The sequence below is a fragment of the Nansenia antarctica genome (assembly GCF_963989245.1).
Source record: "Nansenia antarctica genome assembly, chromosome: 1".
NCBI lineage: Eukaryota > Metazoa > Chordata > Actinopteri > Argentiniformes > Microstomatidae > Nansenia > Nansenia antarctica.
This window is the reverse complement of record NC_137674.1, coordinates 4,306,987-4,321,764: the sequence shown is the minus strand read 5'-3', so window position 1 is coordinate 4,321,764 and position 14,778 is coordinate 4,306,987. Positions and strand designations below refer to the sequence as shown.

Below are 14,778 nucleotides of genomic sequence, written 5' to 3'. Positions count from 1 at the left end.
CTTGACTTGACCGTACAGCTGTGACTTTGGACTTGAACATTATTAATTAGTACTGACCAAGACTTGAGTCTCACAAAATTGTGACTTTGTCCCATTTCTGCTACTGTAGCTACTCGATACTCCTATCCTAGTCCTGAATTGTGAGTGCTTGTAATGCTAGTTTAGCCTGTTTTGATTGTGAAAAATAGTTTTTGCATTTCCTTTTAATCCTCATGCAAGACTGAGCAACAACATCCCATTCTAATGTCTGTTTTGGTACATGTACTTCTTGCTACATGCATTCCTTGCTGCCATATTCTTTTCTGATCCACTGATCAAAGTTAAGCTATGAATAAGTTATGAAGGTAGAGCCTTCTTGAAACATTAACTAACCTACCATGCAAACAAAACAAAGAAGAAATGTGGTGGAAATGTATTTCTATTGGAGGATGAATTTTAAAAGCATGTTTCTTTATGTCTGTTTTTATCTTTTAAATTCAGCATTAATACAATATAATACAAGCTAAATTGGACTCCATCCACTTCCAATACATAAAGAAAGTTGCAAGTTACTAAATAACCAGGATATGGACATAAAAGTGTAGTGAGTGAAGGTAGTGAAGATACTGTTTTATCACAGAAATTAGATTTTAGGAGTTAACTATCCCTTTAACCGACTTCGCCATATCCAACAGTTTACCAAAAGCACCAGACCCTCCACCAAACAGGCTGCCTCATCTGACATCCTGTGCCGTACCAAAACCATAAACTGTTAGGCCGAGGAACTCCCTCCAGCTGTCTGCATTTGGGTGGCCCCACCGCATGGCACAACATTTCCTCTCACCACAAACTTGTTTTCCTAAACCTTTTCCCAACTACTGAATATTAAACAAAAAGCTAAAACCAGCATGCAGTTATTTTCCCACCAAGACAAATACAGTATCCAAGATAAGTCAGTTGTTGTGATGTTGATATAAAAAAATATTCAGCCAGGTCACATACAGTATTAGGGAGTGGCTGCAATCTTCTTTGAGCCAGACACAATCTTGAAGAATGAAACACCTGCATCGATAAAGCGCAGAGTCCCAAACAAGAATGCCGCTGCCGGGTAAGATTACACCTAATCCTGCATGAATGCAAATCCTGTTGAACTGACTCACCCACTGTGCAAACAGAAAGGGAAATGATTTGAAGGGTCTGAATTGACAATCCACAGTATGGTAGTAAGTTTTCATTGAGCCATAGCTTTCTCATACAGTTGGGTATGAGTCGTATGACATACATACAGTATACAAATGTGGTGTGAAAAAGATCTATCATGTTCCAAAAATCTCCAAATTGGTTTAGGACACCTCACTACCTATCTATTTGCTACAGTATCTATTCATTCATAAAAGTAAAAAATTATTTAAAAATAAATAAATAAAAAATAATAATGATAATCACTACCTGATTTGGTTGGAATTTTCCTCCCAAAACATTTACAGAATTATTCTAGGCCAGAGGCCTGAACCTCTCACCAATTGCCTAAAACCAATGACCCTTATCTGCCAGTTTATCTCCAGCCAGGCTGCAAAAACAGTGCAGTAGCCACAGAGCAAAAAGTATGGAGAATGTTTACTTTGCACATTGTTGGCCAGCCTAGAGCCGCCGTGTTTCCAGCTGAGCTACAAGGGTTCCAGGGTCCCTCTCAGCTACAGTGAGTGAACTGAAACATGCTCGCTCATCTGAAGCAAAACACTCCCTTCACCAAGACAACCTTCATGTCAGTGTAACATCACTCCCTAAGTTTGAGGTCATGAACTATGAAATGGTATGTTTACAAATAGAGCCCAGATCAATCTAAATACATATCTATAGAATGTTATTCAAGATTATATAAAAACAGACCCTAGATACCATATTTAAAGCTTCATGTTACAAGTCACCTGGATGCTTTGAAATGTAAGACAGTAATCCCAGCTCAACCACCATGCTCCCTCTAGTGGCAAAACACTGATATAAATATGATACAACCAACAATAAAATGGTAAATGGTAAATGGACTGACTTATATAGCACCTTATTCCAAAGCGCTTTACAATGGCCTCTCATTCACCCATTCACACACCAATGGCAGCAAGCTGGGTAGTGGTGGTCTAGTGGATAGTGAGTTGGACTTGGGATCGGAAGGTTGTGAGTTCAAATCCCGCCTGAAGCCACACCACTACTAGTGTGCCCTTGGGTAAGGCACTTAGCCCTCAGTTACTCCAGGGGGAATGTCCCTGTAATTCGTAATTGTAAGTCGCTTTGGATAAAAGCGTCTGCTAAATGGCAAAATTATAAATTATACAATTATAAGCTACCATGCAAGGCGCCGGCTCATTGGGAGCAATTTGAGGTTCAGTGTCTTGCCCAAGGACACTTGGCGAGTCGGGGCTCGAAATGCCGATCTGCCAACCTTGCGATCATTAGACGGCGACTCTACCTCCTGCGCCACAGCCGCCCCAATTCACAAAATAAAAGACAATTCACATGACAGGAGATTATTCATCAATGGACTCAGAAGAAGAAAAAGACGCCAGATGACACGTGCTTTTCAGTCAATTTTACTCTTTTTTTTGTAACATAAATCCTACATCTCATCTGGAGCATTTTGTGATGCTTAAATCAGTGGAACCTGAGATTAGAAAACTCCTGTTGGGAGCAGTTAAGCACTATATATTGTTCTAAGGAAGTGTGTGACTCAGAGCATGAACTTTTCATTCTCTATGCAACAAAAGAAATAGTAATACAAAAACAATTCCAACAGTTAAATATAAGAAACATAAAGTACAAATCCCCCTGAATAGGGATAGTCTCAGAACGAGGTGGAATACACCACTCCCCTGCTGAAGTAAGGAGAACAGTTGGAACCTTTTCAGATATGGGAGACCAACAGATCAGAACAGGTCAAAAACTACTACAGTAGTGGCTATATTGGAGACATTGTTGGACACTAAGGTAAGCAAACTTACATATGGAAAACTTAAACTTAAAAAATAGTAAAACTTAAACAAGGTAAACATTCTAAATGAGAATCAAAACAAAAGCAAAACATACTGCATGTCTAAATGTTAATGTGCAACAGTGATCCAAGGCACGATAGCACAGTGTGTCCTGCTTTCCTACTTTCCTTTGACTTGACCTCACACGTCGGTGTGACAACGGATAAAAATATCATTTTTGTGCCCATTTTGGTTATATAATGGTGGTGGTATTTCTCATGGTGTTGTGTTCAAACCCAGCAGCTGGTGTCACCAGCATGAGTAGAGGGAGGGAGGTGAGAGGGGCTGCAGTTATTATCTGAAAAATATTGAGCTAGTTGGCAAGCAAATAACAGTTGTGGTTATGTGCTGCAAGACACATACCTCAGGTTAAAGTGGAATTTTACTCGTTACTTTTATTTTTGACTATATATTTCTCATCAGCACAACAGTGCCTCAGATATCCTGATAGCAAACTCAGATTTTCTTCCTAAAATAGTTTCATGACAATGCATTTTGACATAATATGCATCACTATGAGACTTAAGTTATTCTGAGATCACAACTAGGATATCTATGTGGTTTGTGTGCACAAAGTAATTATATTTTGGGACCATATCAGTGGTGGGCTGATGAGAAATGAAAATAAATGAATTAAAATTAAAATTTAGCTTTAAACATCAAAACTTCTGAAAGTTCAGCACAACTGAATATGGTCCTGATTGCCCACTCTGGCACTCGTAACATGAGTTAAACCACTTCAACAATTAATTGCTGCTAGTACTACAATGGAATCAGTGTTACACTCACTGAACCATAAGACAAACTAAATGGCTTTGGAGCATACTGTATATGACAACTCTACATTTGTTGAAATGTACCACCACACTGCCTGTAAATACATGTTTACCTACAAAACCATAAAATTAAGGATAAATAAAGGGAACAAAAAGATAAATCAAAGGAAAAGATACAAATTTAATAGACTTATATGAGAATACTAATAAAGAGGTTTTTGGTATTGTACAGCAGAGGGTTAGTGAACTTGGTTGTGTGCAGCCCTTTGTTAACAACTACAACAGTAGGCATATGTTGAACAGCGGTAGTAGCTACCTACAGTATGATGCTACTCTCAGGGTTTTACTAGAACATACTGTAGCTTAATAGCGTCAGTCAAAACACTCATTTTCATCCATGTCTGATTAAATCAAATATTCGCAATTTATTTTCCATTTACATCTGCAGTTTTATTATTACTTGTTTTCTGTGGAAGATTGCACAATCACAGATCTCAAAGAGTGCAATGTAAAGATTAATGCTTTTGCCAGGACTCTAAACTTTATTCATTTTTAAATTCCCCCCTCAGGAAAATGGGATCGAAAGAACAATTGCAGACCCTGAAAGACCCCACATACGATATTCCCCTCCACCACAGCTCCAAGCCAAAAGAACTAAACACCCCCTTCCTTCCCCCCCAACCAACAATCTCAAAAACAGCAACTGCACTTCAAGCAAGTTTCAACCAAAAGCTCCCAGAACTGAGAAGAAGGTGGGGAGAGGCAGGGGAGGAATAAAGAGGAAGAGGACTCGTTTCTAAAGCATTGTATATACTGGCTGTGAGTGGATCCTTCCTGTAGAGAGGGGGCGTAGTTAGGGGGAGGAGTGTCCAGGTCAGGTTATGGCGATAGAAGGTCAGGGGTCAGGGCCAGGTGGGGTGGGGCAGAGCTGCATTGGCCCATGGGAAGTTGACCTCAATGAATGACGAGCGCCCCAGCAGCGTAACTCACAGAGCTGTCCTGCCAGTTCCTGCACTGGCTCGACTGGGCATAGTTCAGGAAAGAGAAGTTCATTTCTATCCCATTCTTCCTCAGCTCAGACACAGCCTGCGAAACATACACAGAACCACTCAATTGAACATTCACAAACACACACATAGTTCTGAGGACAATCGGGCGTACATTGCAGAGATTTTTGAAGCCATCGATACCATATGGCCATAGCAGAGGCTGGTGCCAAAAAGCATGTTTCGTCATGCTTTTCTTGTTTCACAAGTTGACCTACACAGTATTATTCTCGCAATATTCTTATCTTCTATATGTGTGCTGATAACAGGGCTTAAAGTGGGGAAAAATCCTGTGCCTGAAACTTTTTCTTGGGGAGGGGGGTCACAGTTTGAGATATTGGGAGAGCGGGTACAGAAGACAGCTTCTTGTATCAATGTTTAAATGCATTAATACTATTTTATAGTCAATACAAAATACATGTCTCAATGTTAAAATGCATTAATACTGTTTTATACTCAATACAAAATATATGTCTCAATGTTAAAATGCATTAATACTGTTTTATATATTATAAAATAATATATTTAGATGTCTTTAAAAGGCCAAACTGATTGCATCACTTATTAACCCACTATCACTATAACAATACAGAATAAAATATATACATGTCTTGTATTGTATCTTGGCACCACGTCCCATAAGGCTTCCCGTCAGGGTTACTCGGGGTTTTTCCTGGCTCAAAATGTGGCGGAGGTGGTACCAGTGGTGTTTGACATCGGGGGGGACCCATGAAGCAGGGCTGTCTGGGGGTCCTTAAACGAGCATCAAACACTTAAGTTCTTGCATTCTGGTGAATTGATATGCACCAATTTGTGCCCTTTCTCCATCAATTTATGGTGGAAATGTCATTATACATGTAAAGGAAAAAACAATATTCAGGCACCAGATGACCATTCAAAATATAATGTAATATAATGCAATATAAGGCTCTCAGGCATTCTGTACTTTCAAATATGTATTCTCCTTGAGCAGTCAACATCAAATATCAGCTATTTCGCTAGCAAACACGAAAGCTAACTTATTTGTGAAACAGCGCCCCCGCCACCACGTCGGCGCAGTGCCGCAATTGCAGTTAGAAATGACATAAATCCACAGAGTGCAGCGCTTGTAGAAAATACGACCGTCAGAGTTTTGTCGAGAGCTGGAGGCGGCTAGAAATATGACCGAGGCGGCCGCCTCATAGTTCTCTATGCAGGAAAAACCCTGCTACTCTCCTCTATCCATGCCCAGCGCCATTTATTCCTTACTCCTCGTTCTAGTATAGCTGTGTCTTCGCCAGGTTTAAGAAACTTGGCTTCCATTTTAATAGACTCTTACTAAAGTTAGCGAGATAGCGGGCTGCTAAAAGCGAACGTCTCTACAAGCTAACATTACACTCATTCAAACTTCTTAAGGCCCGCCCCACTACTCTGCCTCCGATTGGCTAGAAGTCGTTGGTTGGCTTGAGCAATGTGATTCCATTGGTAGGCGGAACTGTCTCTTTGCTGAAGATGAGTCTTTAAATTACGATGTAAACAAATAGCATGTGATTATTTTTTATTTTTTTTCTCAAAATTCCCCCGCGCCGGAAATCCCTGCCCAGCCCTGTGATAATACTCACGTTTAGGAGCACTCCGATAGGATGGCGTCCACAGATGGTGTTGTGGTATTTCTTCAAGTAGTTGGTGAAGGACATAGGGTCCAACTGTTCTATAATGCCCATACCCTAGAGAAAAAAGAAAGTATTACCATAAGTGATTTTTTTTTTCAAATCCATTCTGATAGATCTGACAGTTCTAGATATACACCAGTGGTGTTAAACCAGCAGTACGGACCCCATGAGTAATCCTCTGATTTCAAATTGGGGTCCCCTGACCCCAACATTTTATTTAGTATGAAGACAAACATTGTCTATGCATTGCACCTGTAACCTATGTTCAAGTGTTTTGGGGTTCATATCCAACCAATCATATTTTAGGTGATTAGAATATATCCAACAGAGAATACATCCAACAGAGCATATTTTAGGTGATTTTAGAATACACTTGGACGCCATTATTATGTGTTGGCATAGCGTGCAATCAAGTTGTCGGGGTAACCAGGAAATGATTGATGTCAATTTTGGGAACCCTTGTTAAACTGTTGTGAGTTTATGAGTGAGTCATCTCATTACAATAAATATGTAGAACAAACAGTTTCAGCGTCAAACTGAAATATGAAATATTCCCCCCCGTCAAAATGTATGACGTCAAAACAAAACAAAAGGGCAGAGGGGTCCAGAGAGCACGTCTCCTGGTGAAACACATCTGTGGCTGCTACTCTTCGCAGGCTCCGCAGAAACACTTAGAAGGGATACTGTGTTAGATCCTCCTGCTTTAGGGTGTTACATCCTAATCCAGAGTGTACTAAGCCGTTTTTAAATTCAGGCTGGCATGCTGGATGATGATACCATTTGTGACAAGTCGCATACCTTACTATCTGCCATACCCTCCAAATAACTTATGCACGGTAAACATGAATAGCTTGTTGTCTGAATGTATTTACCATCTTATCAAGGTGCTCGATAGATCTGTAGATCTCCCCTTGGGCTTCGTCATAGTATGTGTAGCGGAATCGTTGACCTTCAGAGAGGAGAAGAGAAATTAGCAATGATGATCAGTCAGATTATTTGCAGCCCTAAAGGAGTTATTCCAAAGGACACACAGAGAGAGAGAGAGAGAGAGTAAATGTTGATCTCAGGGACATGATATATCGTTAGCCAAGTAATGCTTCACTTGTGGTTACCCGAGCCATCTTTGTATGTAGTGTCAAAAATGCCAAAGAGATGACTTGGGCAGATAGTGATTTTGTAATGTAACAAGCATTTTGATAGGCTGATGGCATAGGCAGTAATGCACAGTGAATCAGCAGTATTAGTAGGGCTGGGTATCGCCACTGATTTCCCAAAACGATTCGATTCCGATTCACAGCTCCCGATTCGATTCCGATTCGATTTAGTTACAATATCAATTTTCCTTGAATATGAAGAGATTCTCAGAACTAATGCTATAAATGGTTCAAGGAACCCTATAACATGTAGCATTGTTAAACATATCAATGTTTACATTAAGAATTGACTCTAGTGGATAGTGTACATAGCCTTTATTTATGTAAACCAGCTCCTTTCCCTTCTTGTTTTTTAGGGTTTTTTTCTCCTAGCAAATTTCATTGTTTGGTACCTGTACTATATCAATGACAATAAAGACCATTCATTCATTCATTCATGAATGTACTTCTTATTGGAACATAAATGAACATCATTGACCAACATTTTGCTAAATCAGACACTACAAAAAGTGCTTTTTAACGTGCTTTACTGCAGCCAGTGTAAATAAAGGGGCTACAAACATAGCCTATCGGTAAACAAGACATCACATATCCCTCAGGACTGTCTCAAATAGCTTATTTGCATAATATATATATATATATATGTTATATACAAAATAAAAATGTGCAAAACTCAAACGAAAATAGTGCAATAGATGAGGGTATTTTGGGGAACAAAAAAACACATTGTAAACCATAATGTCCATGAAACTAAAGCCCTTCATTACTGCTTGCTTTTATTCAGGAATAAACATAATTGGAAAATCAATGATTATTAAAATACTGTAGTAACAATAAGTTTGTGGAAACATAACAAATCTACGGAACCACTTATTGAGGCATCACCCTGACGTGAAACATGGAAAAGCGGATCCGAAACAAGCCTCGCTGATAAAGTGGCAAGTGATTGTCAGGTACGAGTCCATTGCTCTGGATGTCCAGCTGTCTGCGTTTGCGTGTCGGTAACACGTAGCGTGGTTCTAGTACACTGACGAGGCTTCGAAAGCCAGCATTTTCGACAACGCTGTACGGGCGTATATCCTTGCAAATAACATTTGCTACAGTCTCGGTAATTTGTTGGGCACGCAGAGAATTTGATTGTAATTTGCAACCAAACGTCTTTATCAGCGAGGCTTGTTTCGGATCCGCTTTTCCATGTTTCACGTCAGGGTGATGCCACAATAAGTGGTTCCACAAAATGTAACCTCCACTGCGCACAGCTTGCATATGGCTTTGCTTTTGTCCTGCTCATCTCTATCGCCATAATTTGTACATGCAAAATGCACCCAGACATCTGCCTTTAAGCCTGGTGGTGACTTGAGTGTCCCTGCCATCGCCATGTTTTTAGATTTTACAGTGTTGAGACCTCTCGTTGCGTGAGATATGATAAATTCTTGTAGCGTGAGATCTGGCCACGAGATCTCGTTGCGGGTTGAAGCTGCAAGCAGGAAAATGCATGAAAGATCGATCTCGGGATTTATGAATCGATAATCGCTCATTCAATGAAGATCGATTCAGAATCGGGAAATCGATTTTTTGAACCCAGCCCTAAGTATTAGGAGAGTAAAGTTAGGCAGATATCTCAAATTTGGCCAAAATATGACTTAGACAATTATGCTATGAGGCTAACAATATGTTGTCCTCAGGACTGCTCAGTACCCCAATGGCAGAAGTCTGAGGAGATGATGAAGAGGTTGGAGGGGTCGGCCAGGTATTTGCTGAGCAGTTTCCCGTACTCCTGCTCTTTAGACTCGCTCAGGGCGCCCACCAGCACAGGGACGATGCTGAACTCATCTTTATGGCTGCAATAAAAGAAATGACCCGTGGGAAACCGTCACCTTGCTGTCAAAACACATTCTGTTTATGAGGGGGGGTGGCAAAGCAAAAATGCAGGACAGTGTCAGCATTAATGTTGGCTTCGTTGATTAAAGGCCATCCATCAGTGAAAACAAATGAAGTGAATCTGGCCTTGTAGCTGTGGCAGCCGAAGGGTAGTAATGAGAAACAGGGCAGAGCGGTGGGTCAATAATGGCTGCCTGTCCTCCTGCATGTCGAGGTGGTCAGAGGGAAAGACCAGACTGCCGTGCTCTTGCTCTCTTGTGCTTGTGAATTTCACATTAGTTCAACAGCCTGTGACATTTGACTAAACACCCTGACATTTGACACCAATTGGATTGTGTGTGTGTGACACACACACACACACACACACACACACACACACACACAGCACCTGAGGCCCATGCTTTTCTTAGGTAAAAAAAAAAACTGCCTCAACCCCCTGCCAATCCAACAGAAGGGTATATTAATTATGCATGTCTGGCTGCACCAAGATGGCACATGAACAGAGGGAAGTTAGACATACCATGTGCCACCAATGTGATCAGAAGAATAATCAGTTTACGTTTTTTAGACCGATGATGAAAATGTTCATAAACAACACACTGGGCTCATTAACTTTCCATGCCCTTTTAAGTCTTGTACTCTCTATCACTCTATATAGTGTTAGCAACGGTAGCTCTAATGGCTGTCTTACCTCTCCATGGCTTTAGCAGTGTAAGGCAAGTGCATTTCAATACTGTGCTCTTCTTCGTCTGTCTGCAGACTCATCCGTTCAAACATTCCAGTTTTCCAGAGGTCAGCATAAACTGCAAGAGAGTTGAGGTTCGGTTTGAATTTGCATAGATTACTTCCTGAGCTACCAAATCATTATTCCAGACAGTCACTGTTTGAGTGAGAATCTTGATAAGTGCTAGGCATCCTTAAACCTAAATCAGGGAGAATGCCTTCATTTTGGGTCAGAAATTGAATTTTTCATTGTCCAAGTCATTAGTGGTTATGCTCAAGAACAAATATATATTTGTGCATCCTTGTTGTGTCCAGCATTATAGAAGCAGAACAAATGAGTACCCTTCTGGTCGATCCTCAGGTCGTATAGCGGTGTTCTATAGACCTCTGCAGGTGAGAGGGCACAACGGGAGAGGGGCACATGGTGCGAGGGTCCAAGGATGAACACCCTGCGACTGTGGGACAAGGGGACTTTATCTCACTCACATTGCTCATCAGAACAGATAACTGATAACTATTATGTGAGCTAGGGAATGTTCCTTCAGGGCAGGCAGATCTAAGATTTGATGAGGGAAAATATAAAAAAATAAACAAAACATTTCAACCAATTCAAACCGTACAATTTTTAATGACAGTATATTAGAAAATTCCCTGAACTGTCCCTTATAAAAAAGGTAAATGACTCACGTAACTGAAGGGTCAACTTGTTTGTAGGCATGTGCTGCACAAGCGCCACAATAGGTATATCCTGCATGTCTGAAAACACACAGACAAGTCCATTAATACAGAATGACATGGTAACAAAATATAAGGAAAAGGGAATAATAATAATAATAATAATAATAGGGATGCTCCGATTTATCGGCCACCGATTTAAATCGGCCGATTTCACTCCAAATGACTCGATCGGTGATCGGCAAAAATGGCCGATCGCAAAAACCGATCTTTTTTTTTTTTTTTTTTTTTTATTATTATTTTTTTTTCTGGGGAAGACAGATAACTGAACAGAAAACATAGGAGGACGTAACAGTATGTAAACCATGAAGGCCACGTGTATGATGTCTTTTATACAGCCATATCGACTGACTTGGGCTTCAGGCCCTAACTGGGTGATAGGCCAGACCTTTACTATACCATAAAAATGGGTCTGCGTTTGCTTGGTGCTTAATGGATCAAAACTTTTGTCTAAAAAGCAAAAAATATGTAGGCTATCCAGTCAGTAGGCCTACAGTTATGTATTTTTTTTAAAATCGGTATCGGTATCGGTTGATCTTGAGGAAAAAAATCGGTGATCGGTATCGGCCCCAAAAATCCAGATCGGAGCATCCCTAAATAATAATAATAATAATAATAGTAATAATACATTGGATTTATATAGCGCTTTTCTAAACACTCAAAGACGCTTTACAAACTGAAAAGACGAGTAGTAATAATAAGAAGGAACAAAAGATAAATAAAAGAGAGTATAGGGGTCTAATACATTTTAGATTACTAATCGTTTACTAAAGTCGTGTCTTTGTAGGACAATCTACTCTGTATACTGCAATTACACCTAGATTTCGGGCGCAGAAGCGGAGAACAAGCAACGCCATTTAAAAAAAAAAAAAATGCCGGTAGAGAGGATCTCAACCAGCATTTTTTTTTTTTTTGATGATAGGAACACAACATGATAGCCAGTGCTTACGGGGCTATGATGGCTCTAGCAGGTGTGGATGTAGTTTGTGCTTGAGACAACCAGCCTTCCAATTGTGCATTCAGCTGGGATCCTACAGGGGGAGGGAGAAACACAAAATAAAAGCTTTAATATCCATTTCCTCTTTGGAAAAGTATTTATTTTCATAGGCAGAACAAACAATCACTTCCGGTCTTATTATAATACATGATAACAACTCCCATGACTTTATATCCCAGACTTTCTCAACTAAATGCTGGATCACTGACTGTGTAAAATGGTTCACTCAAACCATGCTGGTTTGGTGCTCACATGGGTGTAGCCTGCCCTTATACATGTGAAGGGAAATGTTTTTATATCTAAGGAGATACAAACCATCATGTGTCATATCATATCATCATGGGAAATACAGTAACAGTTAGGCTATACTAAATCCTGCTAACCACTGTTACCTATGTGAGAATAAAGAAAACTAAAATGTCTTTCCCTCTCTATAATGAACGACGGCATCCTATTGATGTAGAGCACACTTATCATGATAGTAGCTTTAGATTAGATTAGAGTTATTGTCCTCAGGGGGAAATTCATATTCACACCACTGTACAGTACACATGTATACATACAACACTGTATAACGCAGACAACAACAGATAGTACTACACAACAGATATACTAGACGTACACACTTACACAAGGCGCTTAAACAAAATTGGCTTTATATGGGTGGAAACATCTTACTTTATTCTCAAGTATGTAGGATGTTAAAGGCATAAAGGCATGATGCATAGCCTAATAGCCAACAACCAGTATGTCTCTAGGTCCTAACCAGGGTAATTACCTGAGCGAATTTCCCTGTACAACGAGTTCACACACATACCTCTTACCGAGTGAGGCTTGTACGTGTGAAAGGGGTTTATGGATGCCTTCAGGAGATCTAGGGCCTAGTGTGGGGTGGCTCCACAAGGGGGACACAACTTTCAAATGACATATGTGGCTGTGTGACCACAGTGACAGTCGGACAAACGGATGAACATACGTACATGTTCAGAGAACCAATTTGAGTACAAAATGTTTGGGATGTGACTATGTTGAACGTTGGGCTTAAGAGGATAAACTAGCAGACTGTAGTGAGAGGGGGAGGGGGGGTAGCCAGGGTCAATATGAAGCCTCAGTGTTGCTGCTCTGCCCAGGCCTTTGTTCCAGGGCCGAGGGGGGGGGGGGCCCAGGGCAGGGGGGGGGGAGGGCCAGGGCAGAGGGGGGGGGGCCAGGGCAGAGGGGGGGGGGCAGGGCAGAGGGGGGGGGGGGGCCAGGGCAGAGGGGGGGGCCCAGGGCAGAGGGGGGGGGGAGGGCGGGGGGGGCCCAGGGCAAAGGGGGGGGCCCAGGGCAGAGGGGGGGGCCCAGAGCAGAGGGGGGGGGGGGGGGGGGGGGGCAGGGCAGGGGGGCCAGGGCAGAGGGGGGGGGGCCCAGGGCAGAGGGGGGGGGGCCCAGGGCAGAGAGGGGAGGGGGGGCAGGGCAGAGGGGGGGGGGGCCAGGGCAGGGGGGCCAGGGCAGAGGGGGCCCAGGCACAAACTGGTCAAAACAGCCAAACAGCCTGACAACAATTACAGTGGGAAAACTGTGGTAGCAGAGAAAGTTACACAACCCAAACTGGCTACTATTGTTTTTAGTTTAGCTTAGCGTGTAGACAGTGGGGTTCCCTAGCCAAGGAAATAATTAAAAACATTGTAAGCGTTTTCATGACATGTCATTTCTCCCTGATCAGGCGGATAAACGTAGCCATAACACGTTTATAACGACATGGTCGCATGTGCCCAAGTGTTACCAAGTATATTTTTTCCTAAATGTCCTTTACTGAACAAAAGTGCCGGAAAACAACTAAACGTGCAGGACGTGTTTAGCTTAGGTAACAACATTCCATGACCGGGACGGTTCCATTCCACATATTTCCAGCAATTAGACTGACCCCCGGGACGTTCCATTCCAGATTTCCAGCTATTACACTGGCCCGGGACGTTTCCATTCTAGACCTTTCCAGCAATTACACTGACCCCGGGACGTTTCCATTCCACATATTTCTAGAAATTACACTGACCCCGGGACGTTTCCATTCCACATATTTCCAGCAATTACACTGGTCCCGGGACGTTTCCATTCTAGACATTTCCAGCAATTAGACTGACCCCGGGACGTTTCCATGCCACATATTTCCAACAATTAAACCGGCCCGTTTTCCGACAAAAAAAAGTGACATCCTACATTTCCTTGCGAGCTCAAACAAACTACTTTGATCATAAAGGCCGGTGAGCACAGAATGTTAGCCACATTAGCCACATTAGTCATGATATAGTTATTAGTTTAATCTCCTCGGAAGTAATCTACCTAGATGTTGTTTACCAACACAACTTGGTGCCATTTTAGGGCTCTGGCCTTTGTCTTCTCCTGACAAGCCCGTGCATCCTATGACAGTCCCAGTGTTAGTCAGCCTGGAGACCAGAGGACAGCAGATGTGTTAACACCTCTCTCTGGGTTACATGTGTTTAGTTTAACACCTCTGGGTTCATGTGTTTAGTTGAGTCCCCCGGTGGTGACAGTAACTCTACCTGAGGCGGTGTACCAGCTGCCGGCGTGACTTGCTTCCCTGCACACCGCTCGGTTCACAGACATCTTAGTTCCCTTACAGCTGCCTCCTGTCTGGGTTACGACCTTCTCGGGCTAAAAAAAAGTCAATAAATAAAAACACAAAATACGAATGTCAATAAATGTCACACGACGGATCGTGTTTCGGATCAGAACAAACAGCTGGAGTGAGTGGATCTACTGGCTGCCCGAGTGAACAGCTCGAACCAAACTGATGTTGCCCTCCAGGCGG

General features: G+C 41.9%; 1 protein-coding gene across 1 annotated transcript; it reads right to left on the bottom strand.

The window, feature by feature from the left end:
• Positions 1–2,608: 2,608 nt before the first annotated feature.
• On the bottom strand, positions 2,609–14,703 carry memo1 (mediator of cell motility 1). Its single transcript, XM_080546196.1, has 9 exons — positions 14,510–14,703; positions 11,922–12,003; positions 10,925–10,993; positions 10,580–10,692; positions 10,206–10,317; positions 9,332–9,474; positions 7,352–7,428; positions 6,429–6,533; positions 2,609–4,867 (listed from the first exon to the last, which is right to left on the bottom strand). The coding sequence occupies exons 1-9, from the start codon at positions 14,571–14,573 to the stop codon at positions 4,736–4,738; spliced, it is 897 nt and encodes a 298-aa protein (XP_080402322.1). The 5' UTR covers positions 14,574–14,703; the 3' UTR covers positions 2,609–4,735.
• Positions 14,704–14,778: the final 75 nt, after the last annotated feature.

Excerpts from the sequence above, each read along its gene's own strand:
- memo1 (XM_080546196.1), bottom strand. The coding sequence starts at position 14,573 with ATGTCTGTGAACCGAGCGGTGTGCAGGGAAGCAAGTCACGCCGGCAGC. Across the intron at positions 6,534-7,351 it reads TCGAGCACCTTGATAAGATG|GGTATGGGCATTATAGAACA; the intron begins GTAAATACATTC and ends TTTTTTCTCTAG. Across the intron at positions 4,868-6,428 it reads CTATCGGAGTGCTCCTAAAC|GCTGTGTCTGAGCTGAGGAA; the intron begins GTGAGTATTATC and ends TATGTTTCGCAG.